At 46.9% G+C, this 13,821-nt stretch overlaps 1 protein-coding gene across 2 annotated transcripts in view; it reads right to left on the bottom strand.

The window, feature by feature from the left end:
* Positions 1-7,464: 7,464 nt before the first annotated feature.
* The window catches only part of NLRP13 (NLR family pyrin domain containing 13), a 32,640-nt gene continuing 26,283 nt past the window's right edge, over positions 7,465-13,821 (bottom strand). The window contains exons 11-12 of one of the 2 annotated variants that reach the window (XM_003944037.3): positions 12,519-12,646; positions 7,465-7,897 (exon numbers count right to left, since the gene is read on the bottom strand). In XM_003944037.3, the coding sequence (XP_003944086.3) occupies positions 7,872-7,897; positions 12,519-12,646 (154 nt within the window). In that variant the 3' untranslated portion in view covers positions 7,465-7,871. Of the gene's footprint in view, positions 7,898-12,471; positions 12,647-13,821 lie in introns of those variants that run through there. The other variant, XM_010331929.3, reaches the window with a different exon arrangement.

The following is a 13,821-nucleotide window of genomic DNA, read 5'->3' as shown; positions in this document are numbered from 1 at the left end:
ACCCAGATAGTGTTCGTCGTACTCATTAGGTAATTTCCCGTCCTGCATCTCCCTCGCACCCTCCTCAGCCTCCGGTGTCTCCTGTTCCACACTCTTTATGTGTATGTGTTTAGCTCCAACATACAAGTGAGAACATGCATTATTTGACTTCGGTTCTGAGTTACCTCACTTAAGATCGTGGCTTCCAGCTCCATCCATGTTGCTGCAAAAGGCGTGATTTTTTTTAATGGCTGAAAAGGATTCCATTGTATATAAATCATGTTTTCTTTATCCAGTCATCTGTTGCTTCTGTGACTTTGGAATTCCATGCTGATTCCATGACTTTGCTATTGTGAATAGTGCTTCAGTTAAACACACGGATGCATGTATCTTTTTAATACAATTTCTCTTGCTTTGGGTGGACCTCAGTAGTGAGATTTCTGGGCAAAACGGCAGCTCTATGTTTAGTTCTCTGGGAAATCTCCATACTGTCTGGAAAACCTGGCAACAGTGTTTGCTACTGGTGAATGACTGGAACAGAGTGTAAATGTAGTACCCCACTCCCGCCATGTTGGCCTGGAAAGACACTGGCCATACTGACAGCACAAGAAAGGCGGGTCTGAGTTGGGCACCCTGGTTTCTATCGGTCCTCCTAGGACTCCACCTCGGGCTCCTGCTCTGTTCTTGCCCGATGAAAGCACCTTTTTTTAATGGGTACATGATACTAGTATGTATTTTGGGGTTCATGTGAATGTATGGGTCATTTCCTTGGCATAGCTAGTATTCCCTCTCCCTGTAGTCTTGGCCTCTCATATTCTTGCCCAGACTCCACTCTGGCTCTCCTTTCCTTATGGGAACTCTTGAGTTCTGAGACTACCCTGTCTCCCCTCCCTTTGAGTAAAGAGCTTTTGGGAGTGGGAGCCAAAAGCCAAGTGTACGCCTGGGGGTATTTCACTCCGGAACTTCTGTGCCACTGATCCACGGATTTAGGAGTGAAGATTGAGAAAATCACCTATCTGAAGGTCCATCAATGGATAAATGGATAAAGAAAATGCAGCATAGACACAAAATGAAATAGTCTTCAAAAGGAAGGAAATTCTGATATGTGACACAACATGGAAGAGCCTTGAGGACGTTATGGTAAATGACAAATACCATGAATTCTGCTTCTGGGAGGTACTTACTGTAGTCAGATTCATAGAGGCAAAAAGTAAAATGGTGGTTACCAGAGGCCAGGGGACCGAGGAGAAAATGGTGAGTTATTTAACAAGTACAGAGTTTGTTTTGCAGGATGGAAAAGTTCTGGAGAGGGATGGTGGTGGTGATGGTTGTACAACCTTGTGAGTGTGCTTAATACCTCAGGGCTGTACGCTTCAAATGGGCTCACGTGGCAAATTTCCTATGTTTTACCACGATAAAAAAGTGGGGAGAGAAAAAGGAAAATTTGGAAATTCATTGAGTCATCTGTAAAATGGTCATGATTAAGGACTGTCGTGATCAAATACCCAAACAGCTTGAAGAACCCAAGAGTGGACTTTCCTAGCTACCTTCATTATGTTTGAGATGTCCATTTCCATTCCCAGAAGGAACAGTAACATTTTTCTCCTAACAGCGCCCCCCCAACTCCGTCCCGACACACACACACTGAAAGTAGAGGTCAGTAGAAAGAGGGAGAAGGAAAAGCTGATAGATACTGAGCTGGCCGGGCACAGTGGCTCACGCCTGCAGTCCCAGCACTTTGGAGGCCAAGTTAGGAGGATCACATGAGCCCAGGAGTTACAAACGAGCTTGGGAAGCATAGCGAGACCCTACCTCTATAATTGTTTTTAAAAAATTATCTAGGCCTGGGGACTCATGCCTGTGGTCCCAGCTACTCAGGAGGCTGGGGAAGGAGGATCACTTGAGCCTGGGAGGTTGAGACTGCAATGAGCCACGATCACACTAGCCTGGGTGACAGAGCAAGACGTTGTCTGAAAAACATTTTTATAAGTCATAAAAGAGAGGTATTGAGCTATAAAGTCTAAGATACAAGTAAAGAATCTTAATGACAGGACTGAAGGAGATTATTCACCTAATTAATACATTGACAGGTGCTTACCACAAGCTGGATATTTTGCGTGTTATTTTAATTCTTGCAAAATCTGAGGTTGATGCTGTAAGACCCTTCTTGTAATGAGAAAATTGGTTTAAAGGGTACAAGTAACTGCTGCCAGGCTAAGAAGCTGTCACTCTGTGCATCCCTTTTTCCATCAAAGCTCTTGCATTCTTCCTGGAATTCCATCTGTATCTCTTCTTCAGTCTAAGGATCTCCTGAGGTGTTCCAGTATGCTACCACCTGTGTCTTATACCCTGAGATACGTGCCAACCTGGACCCACCCCAGCCGCACACTACTCCTGGGCACATCTAGCCACACTTTTAAGATTGCAAGGTACTGGGTAAGTGAGGAAATTGCGTGTCAAAAGAGACAGCAGGGTGGGTAAGAGGAGGAGTGGGAGGGAAGGTGAGTGAAGCTGGAGACCTGAGTAATCCCGTGACCTTCCTCATAATCACAGGCTTGAAGTTAGACGGTTGGTCACAAGGTACTTTGTGTTGGTTCACGGGCTTCATAATTTGGAGTGAGCCTAGAAAAAAAGTTCAGCAGTCAAGATACACTGGAAGCCCGTCTCTCTTCTCTCTTCCTGAATCACCAATTAAGGCTTCCAGACAGGCAAGACCTGTTACGGACTCCCCCAGTCCTACAAAGTGACATTGGCATGACTGTGGAGGGGCTTTGGAATAATCTGAGTTAATCTAAAAAAAAAAAATGCTGCTTTAAGATACTTTGATGTAATTGAATTCTAGGACAAATTTAGGAACTGGAGAATAAAAATTCCCTAAATGCAGAAATTTAGGGAGTAGACTAAATGTGATTGACTTGAGTATTGATTATTAAACAGAAGTTTTGTAATTGAGAATTTGTGGATCAAGCACTAAACAGAGGATATCCCTGTGTTATTTTTTATTTTTAAGACAGTCTCAGTCTGTCACCAGGCTGGAGTGCAGTGGCGTGATTTTGGCTCACTGTAACCTCTGCCTCCCAGGTTCAAGCGAGTCTCAAGCCTCAGCCTCCCAAGTAGCTGGGATCACAGGCATGTGCCATCACGCCCAGCTAATTTTTGTGTTTTTAGTAGAGATGGGGTTTCACCATGTTGGCCAGATGGTCTCGATATCTTGACCTTGTGATCTGCAAGCCTCGGCCTCCCAAAGTGCTGGGAATACAGGGCATGAGCCACCACACCCAGACATACCCGTTACTTTTAAAGAAAAAATGGAGAAGTTGTGGGGTAGTCTTTACCTTGTCAGATTATTAGAAGTAACATGGTTGGCTGGTTTGCAGTGGCTTATGCCTGTCATCTCAGCACTTTGGGTGGCCAAGGCTGGAGGAATGGTTGAGCTCAGGAGTTTAAGGCCAGTCTGGGCAGCATGGCAAAATCCTATCTCTACTAAAACAGACTTCATCGTGGCATACACCTGTAGTCCCAGCTACTGAGGAGGTTGAAGTGGGAGGACCCCTTGAGTCTGGAAGGCACAGGCTGCAGTGAGCCCAGACGGCGCCACTGCATTCCAGCCTGGGTGGCTGAGGAAAATAAAAATGTTAAAAAGCCAATTTTTTTTTTTTTTTTTTGAGGAGGAGTTTCACTCTTGTTACCCAGGCTGGAGTGCAATGGCGCGATCTTGGCTCACCGCAACCTCCGCCTCCTGGGTTCAGGCAATTCTCCTGCCTCAGCCTCCTAAGTAGCTGGGATTACAGGCACGCGCCACCATGCTCAGCTAATTTTTGTATTTTTAGTAGAGACGGGGTTTCACCATGTTGACCAGGATGGTCTCGATCTCTCGACCTCGTGGTCCACCCGCCTCGGCCTCCCAAAGTGCTGGGATTACAGGCGTGAGCCACCGCGCCCGGCCAAAAAGCCAATTTTAATAGCTGGTAGCAGAATATGATTTGATGAGATGAAGACTAAGGCACTTAACCTGTGTTCTTTTTATTTTTCATCTTTATTGCTGTCAGTTTTTTTGAGATGGAGTTTTGCTCTTGTTGCCCAGGCTAGAATGCAATGGCATTATCTCGGCTCACTGCAACTCCTGCCTCCCGGGTTCAAGTGATTCTCCTGCCTCAGCCTCCAGAGTAGCTGGGAGTACAGGTATGCACCACCACGCCCAGCTAATTTTGTATTTTTAATAGAGACGGGCTTTCTCCATGTTGGTCAGGCTGGTCTCGAACTCCCAACCTCAAGTGATCGACCTGCCTTGGCCTCCCAAAGCGCTGGGATTACAGGCATGAGCCACCGCACCCAGCCAACAGTATCTTTAAAATGAGTTCACGTACCTCTCCCACTCTTCGTATCCCAGACTTCATCTACAAAGGGCAACAAAAATACAGAAAAAGGAAGAGAATGAAGTATTTTAAGGACTCTGGGGTTTACTATGTCTCATAGTGAGAACGTGGATATAGAAGGATGATAGCATTCAATTTATTGAACGATCCCATCGGGTGGGTCAGATATTAAAAGAGAAAAGTTGGGTTTATAGGGAAGTTATTTGACTTACTATCTCTGTAATCTGTTGTAAAGCACTCTTTCAATATCTTTGCTTTAAATCAGTGAAGTAAGGCTATCCTTACAGGGCTTTGGTAAGGATTCAGACCTTCTACAAAGGTGCTTTAAGCTACAAAATGCTAAATGGATCTCCAGCTAGTCCATAAGACTGCTTTTGATAGCATCTGGTTGTTGAATAATAGTGCAAGAAAGACTCTTGGTGTTGGGCTGGAGAGAGAAAATTATAACTTAATCTTATTCTTTCTAGAAATTTCCATCCATGACATTGATTTCACATCTCCTGTGCAGGATACAGCTTCTTTCATATTTTCGGGTGAGTAAAGAGCATTTGATAGGTTACACAGCCACAGAGCTAACCCAAGGCAGAAGTGAAAGCGAAAATTGGGTCTAATTTTATTATAAATTTTTTCTGCCCTCATTTTGAAGATGAGGTAATTAGGTCCAGAGAAAGGAAGTGATTGGCCCAAAAGTAACAAAATAAGGAATGATCCTGGGGTGTAAAGACAGTCTGTGGGCAGAGGGAGAGCAGCATAATTCCATGCAAATGGATAGGACAGAGTGGTGGTTAGTTCATGGAGGAAGGATGGAAGACCCCAGCTTTGGCATCTAGCACTCAACCAAAGTGATTAAGAAAACCTTGACCATACAACATGGAGTACTATGCAGCCATAAAAAAGGAAGAGTTCATGTTTTTCTGCAGGGACATGGTTGAGGCTGGAAACCATCATTCTCAGCAAACTAACACAAGAACAGAAAACCAAACTTCGCATGTTCTCATAAGTGAGAGTTGGACAATGAGAACACATAGACACAGGGAGGGGAACATCACACACCGGGGCCTGTCGGGTGGGGGGTTAAGGGGCTGGAAGAGGGATAGCATTAGGAAAAATACCTAATGTAGGTGACTTGTTAATGAGAACAGAACACCATGGCACATGCATACGTATGTAGCAAACCGGCACGTTCTGCACGTGTGTCCCAGAACTTTATCAGAACATTTTCAGAGGTGGTCCTTAGGATGGTTTTGTGTTAACCTGAATGTTATGATCTCAGGGTCCCATTCTGCTTCCCTCCATGTCCTGCACATCTGCAGAACATAGAAGGCAGACTTTAACCTTCCAGAGAAAAATGTTTAGTCTCCTTGATCAGCAGTCTTCGGTCCCCAGCCCGCAGCATCCAATCCTTTGTGTATTAGAGGATTTGGCTCTTACCTTGCAGGTAACTCAGGTTGACACTTTCTCTGCCTCAGAGCCTTGATTTTTTACTTACGGGGGTATAGATGCCAGTGGATGTGGCAGTGGGTACTTGTGGAAGATTCTGATACTTTTTTTTTTTTTTTTTTTTTAAGATGGAAGGTCACGTTCTCACCCAGGCTCTAGTGCAGTGGTGTGATCTCAGCTCACTGCAATCTTCGCCTCCTGGGTTCAAGCAATTCTCCTGCCTCAGCCTCCCGCATAGCTGGGACTACAGGCATGTGCCACTATGTCCTGCCAATTTTTTGTGTGTGTTTTTAGTAGAGACAGGGTTTCACACCATGTTGGCCAGGATGGTCTCCATCTCCTGATCTCATGATCCGCCCACCTCAGCCTCCACAAGAGCCAATTCTTGTTTCTTAAAGAAATATCTAAAATCAAGAGTGGAAATGGAGACCTACGAGGGAGATTTAAGTTGAGTAGAAGAACACCTTAAACCAGGACATTGCTGTATCATGTGCAGCACTGCGACTAATCTTTTCAGGCCATGGGTTGGAGAAGCATGTATTCCTTAAAATTAGGTATAAGGAATACAGGTTGAGCATCCCAAATCCAAAAATACTGAAGACAAAGTATCCCTTTTGAACACTGCCATAATCCCCAAAGGAAATGTTGACTGGAGAATTTCAGAATTAAGAATTTTAGATTTGCTATGTCCAACTAGTAAGTACAATGCAAATATTCCCCAATATGAAAAATTACGAAGTCCATGCACTTCAGATAAGGGATACTCAACCTGTACTCCTGGAGAGGGTGACGGGCTGCCAGGAGCTCAAGTCTTTCAGCTGAAGTCCATTTGGCAGTCATGAAGTATCTTCAAAGAACAAGGGGTCTAAATCTAAAGACGTGAGGATAGAGGCTGAGGGGGAGACAGAGGGTGGGGAGAAGGATGGCAGAGCAGCAGGCGGGGAAGAGACCACCCCCTTGATGAACCGCCCGGCTCCCTGGACAAGACAGTCACACCCAAAGGTGCTGTAAGAGAAGCAGTGTCCTCAGAGGAGAGGCAGGTTTCAGACGACGATAAGAGGAAGCGTTCAACCTATTGTCGAAATATAAGTTTGCTGGTTTCTACAGAGCGTAGTGAAAAGGTTTCAGGTAAAGAAGGGCGGAAGATGGAATGAACTCAAAAAAGTACATCGTCATGAGGAGTGGGAGATGAGAATCAATGCAGGCTGGGCGCCGTGGTCCACGCCTGCAATCCCAGTACTTTGGGAGGCCGAGGCAGAGGGATCAATGGAGGCCAGGAGTTCGAGACCAGCCGGGGCCAATGGCGAAACCCCATGTCTACTAAAAATACAAAAATTAGCCAGGTGTGTTGGTGCCTGCCTGTAATCCCAGCTACTTGGGAGGCCAAGGCAGGAGAATCACTTGAACTCGGGAAGTGGTGGTGGCAGTGAGCTGAGATGGTGCCACCGTACCCCTCCAGCCTGTGTGACAGAGTCACACTCCATCTCAAAAAAAAAGTCAATGCAGAATCGCATACTTCTTACGGGAATCAATGTCAGATAAGGGCATATGAGGAGAAGTTCTGAATGTGTACGTGGCTTACGAACAGTATAATAATTATGGAATTACCAACACTATGATCCCACTTCTCAACCCATGAGAAATGAGGCTTTTGGCTTTTCCGGAGCTATTATATCCTTTGCTTTATTCAATTCTCTCCACACCTCCAAGCATTAGAAACAAACATACTGAGGAGGACATAAATAAGACTGAAGGCATAGCCAGCTTATGATCTTGGGGACACAGTATTAGAGACAGTATTAGACAAATTCCAGACCTGGGCGTGAAACGGGCTGCTTCCAACGACCGTACTGAAGCCTCCTGCAGGGAACAGCTCATTTGTCCCCAAGATGGTGACACTGGAACGACACACAGGCCAGGAGGTCCTGGCGGCTTTAGTCCAAGATCCGTGGTCAAGCCCCGTGGCATCCGGTCCGTGGCATCACCACCACCACTTGTCTTCAAGGTCATTAAAATCCCAAGTACACTTGACCTTCAGACAGTGCTCCTTCTGTGGCGTCTGTATCTCCTCTCTCACTACTCTGTGCAAGTCTTCTTGAAGCCTGCAGAAAAACAAGTACTGAAGTTTAGAAGCAGTGAGAAAACTCAGAAGTAATGAATTTTTAAGGTTCAGGGGAAGATGTGCAGGTGTGTGACCGGGGTCTATTGCGTGGCATGAAGTCTGGCGTGTGAATGAGCCCGTCACCCAGGGAGTGATCCCACGCACACAGTACCTGAGAGGTAGGTCAACCCTCGCAGCCTCCCCACCCTCCTCGCTCCAGGGGTCCCCCATGGCTACTGTCAACATTTTTTTTTTTTTGAGACCAAGTCTCTCTCTGTTGCCCAGGCTGGAGTGTAATGGTGCAATCTCGGTTCACTGCAGCCTCCACCTCCTGGGTTTAAGTGATTCTTCTGCCTCAGCCTCCCATGTAGCTGGAATTACAGGTGACCATCACCATGCCCAGCTAACTTTTTTGTATTTTTAGTAAAGACCTAGATTTCTCCATGTTGGTCGGGCTGGTCTCGAACTCCTGACCTCAAGTGATCTGCCCACCTCAGCCTCCCCAAGTGCTGGGATTACAGACATGAGCCACCGTGCCTGGTCCCTTTTTTTAAAAAAAAAAATTAAGACAGCCTTTCTTTATCACCCAGGTTGGAGTTCAATGTTGTGATCTCGGCTCTCTGCAAACTCTGCCTCCCGGGTTCCAGCAATTTTCCTGCCTCAGCCACCTGAATATCAGGGATTATAGGTGCCCACCACCATGCCTGGCTGACTTCTATTTTTAGTAGAGATGGGGATTCACCACGTTGGCCAGGCTGGTCTCGAATTCCTGACGTGAGCTGATCTGTCGACCTTGGCCTCCCAAAGTGCTGGGGTTACAGGCGGGAGCCACCATGCCTGGCCTGTTGTCACTATCTTTAAGTCCATATGTACTCATTATTTAGCTCTAACTCAAGACAAGATGTGATCTTCGGTTTTCTGTTCCTGCATTAATTCACTTAGGCTAATGGTCCCCAACTACAGCCACGTTGCTGCAAAGGACCTGCTTTCATCCCTTTTTGTGGCTGTGTAGTATTCCATGGTGTATATGGACCACATGTCTGGGAGTTCATCACAGCCCTATTCACTATCACAGTGACATGGACCCTGCCCCTGTGCTCATCACCAGCGGACTGGATGGAAGCAGGGAAGTGTCAGAAGTGAAAGTACAGGCGTGGTACAGAGTAAAGTGGCAGAGTGGCAAAGCAAAATGAAGGTCAGGTGCCTCATAGACAGACGTAACAAATGCGGCCCGGCACGCTGGCTGACGCCTGTAATCCCAGCAATTGGGGAGGCTGAGGCAGGTGTACCAGAAAGTCAGGAAACAGAGACCAGCCTGGCCAACATGGTGAAACCCCGTCTCTCCTAAAAATACAAAAAATTAGCTGGGTGTGGTGGTGGACGCCTGTAATCCCAGCTTCTCAACAGGCTGAGGCAGGAGAACTGCTTGAACCTGGGAGGTGCAGGTGGCAGTGAGCCAAGATCGTACCATAGCACTCAAAGCTGGCAACAGAGAGAGACTTCGTCTCAAAAAAAAAAAAAAAGACATAAATGAAGGGTAACTTTTGTTTACCCTTCGAGTGGGACCTCCCACCTCCCTAGCCTTACCCATCGATGTCGGGATAAAATTTGAGGGCACAGGAACCCCTTTCCATAGAGAAAAGGCACAACCGCAAAGGCAGAGGTTGAGAAAACCACAGTGAAGATGACACAAGAGACCTCGTGGGCAGGCCAGGGTCACTCAGGCCACTGACACTGAATAAATCGAAGCACTTCCTCGCAACCGGTGTCTAGCAGTTTTTGGAAAATAAAAGCTGAGCGTTGTCTTCGAGAGTAAGCGAGGGTCTGGGCACCCAGTCAGAAGGTCCCTTCTGCACACATGCATGACTGACCATAGAGAAGCTTCAACTCTAACAGTCGCCGTCCCAGAGCCCCCACGCCCTTTCTTGAGATAGAATTTCACTCTTGTTGCCCAGGCTGGAGTGCAATGGTGTGATTTTGGCTCACTGCAACTTCCGCCTCCCGGGTTAAAACGATACTCCTGCCTCAGCCTGCCGAGTACCTGGGATTACAGGCATGCGCCACCACACCGGGCTAATTTTGTATTATTAGTAGAGATGGAGTTTCTCCGTGTTGATCAGGCTAGTATTGAACTCCCGACCTCAGGTGATCCGCCCACCTCGGCCTCCCAGAGTGCTGGGATGACAGGCGTGAGCCACTGCGCCCGGCCCCGGAGCCCTTTTTAGAATGCACCACTCGAGTGTGAAGTTGGCAACACCGTATCTTAAATCTACATGTGCAGATTCTGACTCGCTTCCGAAAATAAGCCAGGTTTCTTGGCACCTGAGATGACTTCTGCTGAAATGTATCTGGTAACAACTGTTCACTGCTTTCATTTCTCCACCACCCCCAACGTTTTTTGAGAGGGGGGTCTTTGCTCCGTTACCCAGGCTGGAGTGCAGTGGCATGATCATCGCCCACTGCCTTCTCGCACTCCTGGGTTCAGGCAGTCCTCCCACCTCAGCCTCCCAAGTTGCTGGGGCCAAAGGTGTGTGCCTCCATGCCGAGCTAATATTTAAAAAAAATTTTTTGTAGAGACAGATCTCCCTATGTGGCCGACGCTGGTCTCAAAACCCTGGCCCCAAGTTATCCTCCTGCTTTGGCCTCACAGATGCTGGGATTACAGGCATGAGCCTGCTTACCTTTCGGATTTCCTCTCAGAATACTGAATGGGGCGGAAAGAGTTCCCATTAAATGATCTTCTTTCAGTGCCTCAAAGGGGCAACATACAGCTTGGGGCAACCTCAGGGCCTTTGCACATGCTACTCAGACATTCTTAGTACATTCCACCTCTCGTGGTCCCTTCCTGATACATGGACTCCTCCTTCCAGCCTCCTTGGGACTCAGGATCAATGGTACCAGCTCAGGCAAGCTCCTCGCTCTTCTGATCACCCCCCTGCCTCCACATCTCAACCCAGACCTTCTTTCCCAGCACTCATGACAGCAGGATGGCTTGTGTGTCTCAGACCTGTTACCTCCTGGAGGAGAACTCCAGGCTCACGAGGACAAGGCGTGTGTCCATTTGTTTTCATGCTGCCTACCAGGCCATGGTGCTGGGCCCAGAGTATTGAAAAAGCAGCCATCAGTGAATGGCTCTGGAGTGAAAGGTAGAGCAGGTACCAGCCTGATGAAAGTAAGTGGGCTCTCAAAATACCCGCAAGTCTCTAGGGCTGCACCATCCAATACGGGAGTCATTAGCCGTATGTGGCTGTTAAATTGTAAGTATAGCTGGGTGAGGTGGCTCACAGCTGTAATCCCAGCACTTTGGGAGTCCGAATCTGGTGGATCACAAGGTCAGGAGATCAAGACCATCCTGGCCAACATAGTGAAACCCCATCTCTACTAAAAATACAAAAATTAGCTGGGCATGGTGGCACATTCCTGTAAACCCAGCTACTCAGGAGGCTGAGGCAGGAGAATTGCTTGAACCTGGGAGGCGGAGGTTGCAGTGAGCCAAGATTGCCCCACTACACCACAGACTGGTGACAGAGTAAGACTCCATCTCAAAAAAAAAAAAAAAAAGAGAAAAGAAAAGATTTGAATATTAGATTGGTGCAAAAGTAATTGCCGTTTTTGCCATTGAAAGTAATGGCAAAAACCATTACTTTAAAACCATTGCATTAAAAGTAATAGCAAAACCACAATTACTTTGGCATCAACCTAATAAAAGTAAAAATTTACATTGAAACAGGCTACTAGCCAGGAGCAGTGGCTCACACCTATAATGCCAGCACTCTGGGAGGCCAAGGTGAGTGAATCAACTGAGGTGAGAAGTTCGAGACCAGCCTGACCATGATTAAACCCTGTCTCTACTAAAAATACAAAAAAAAAAGAACAAAAATCCAGGCATGGTGGCACACGCCTATAGTCCCAGCTACTAGTGAGGCCGAGGCATGCAAATCATTTGAACCAGGAGGTGGAGGTTGAAGTGAGCTGAAATCATGCCACTACACTCCAGCCTGGGTGACAGAGCAAGACTATCTATAAAAAAAAAAAAAAAAAAAAGGAAATCAAACAGTCCAGGTACGGTGGCTCAACCCTGTAATCCCAGCACTTTGGGAGGCTGAGACGGGTGGATCACCTGCAGTCAGGAGTTCAATGGCGAAACCCTGTCTCTACAAAAATGCAAAAATTAGGCAGCATGGTGGAAGGCACCTGTCATCCCAGCTACTCAGGAGGCTGAGGCAGGAAAACTGCTTGAACCTGGGAAGTGGAGGTTGCAGTGAGCCAAGATCCCACCACTGCACTCCAGCCTGGGCAACAGAGTGACCCTCTTGTCTCAAAAAAGAAAACAAAACTATTAACTCGGGTCTCAGTCACACTAAGCATATTTCAAGTGCCCATTTATCGGATGCAGCTAGTGGCCAGGCGGCAGGTGCACAGTGCACAGAGGTCATTCCCATCCTTACTGAGAGCTCCATCAGCCGGCACGGCCCGGGGAAACGGAGTGCCGTGTAAACCTGGCACATGCTTCAGAAGCCTCGTCAGTCTAGCCTGGTCTCCGCAGGTTCTTCCCTGTGGAAAAGTCAGTGGGGATTACCCGAGTTTCTGTAGCCTGCATGTCGACTTCCTCAAGGCCTTACATAGCATCTTGACACCATCGGGATCCAGCTCATTGCCTAGAAGGTTCAGGTTGACCAGGGTCTTACTGCTGCGGAGAACAGAGGCAAGAGGCGGGCAGCAAGCAGTCGTCAGATTGCATTTTGCCAACCTAGGGGCGGGCGGGAAGAAAGCGTAAGTGATAGTCCTCTGAGACTCAGAAGTAAAAAGTGATGCCACATCTAGAGGAAAAAACTTACTACAACAGAGTGCTTAAGAGGGGAGTCCTTACTCCATCTTAGTCCATGCTGGGAACCTTTTTTTTTTTTTTTTTTTTTTTTTGAGATGGAGTCTTGCTCTGTTGCCAAGCTGGAGTGCAGTGGTGTGATCTCGGCTCACTGAAACCTCCTTCTCCAGGGTTCAAGTGATTCTCTTGCCTCAGCCTCCCGAGCACCTGGGACTGCAGGTGCGCGCCACCATGCCCAACTAATTTTTGTACTCTTCGTAGAGATGGGTTTTCAAAATGTTGGCCAGAATGGTCTCAATCTCCTGACCTCATGATCTGCCCGCCTTAGTCTCCCAAACTGCTAGGATTGCAGGCGTGAGCCACCACACCCAGCCACCTTTTAATACTTAGACCTAACTCATCTAACCCATCTATCAAGCCTATCAAAGGTGGATACTACTTTAAACTGTATTTGATGGAGGAGGAAACAAAAACTTACCCTGCCAGAATGTGAGACAAACCATTTTCATGTGAGTTTATTAGATCTTTAAAAGAACTGAAATAGCACAATTATTCCTTGTTGATACTTTTTTCTGTCTTATTTCTAAATTCAGCAATACCAAATTTGAACGTATGGTTGACTAGCTACTAGAAACACAAAGACAAAAGTGAGAAGGTGTATTAGATTGGTTTAACACAGCAGAAATCTCCCATCTGAGTTCACAACGAACTGTGACATGCATTGTGATTATTTCTTTTTCTTTGTTGTGGTTATTTCATATTCTTTTTTTTTTTTAAGAAAAGGTGGCCGGGCGCGGTGGCTCAAGCCTGTAATCCAGCACTTTGGGGGGCTGAGGCGGGTGGATCACGAGGTCAAGAGATCGAGACCATCCTGGTCAACATAGTGAAACCCCATCTCTACTAAAAATACAAAAAATTAGCTGGGCATGGTGGCGCGTGCCTGTGATCCCAGCTACTCAGGAGGCTGAGGCAGGAGAATTGCCTGAACCCAGGAGGCGGAGGTGGCGGTGAGCCGAGACCGCGCCATTGCACTCCAGCCTGGGTAACAAGAGCGAAACTCCGTCTCAAAAAATAAAAATTTAAAAAAAAAAAAAAAAAAA

The sequence above is a fragment of the Saimiri boliviensis genome, chromosome 14, assembly GCF_048565385.1.
Source record: "Saimiri boliviensis isolate mSaiBol1 chromosome 14, mSaiBol1.pri, whole genome shotgun sequence".
Classification (NCBI taxonomy): Eukaryota; Metazoa; Chordata; class Mammalia; order Primates; family Cebidae; genus Saimiri; species Saimiri boliviensis.
The sequence above is the reverse complement of the archived record's forward strand: the minus strand, read 5'-3'. Positions and strand labels throughout refer to the sequence as shown.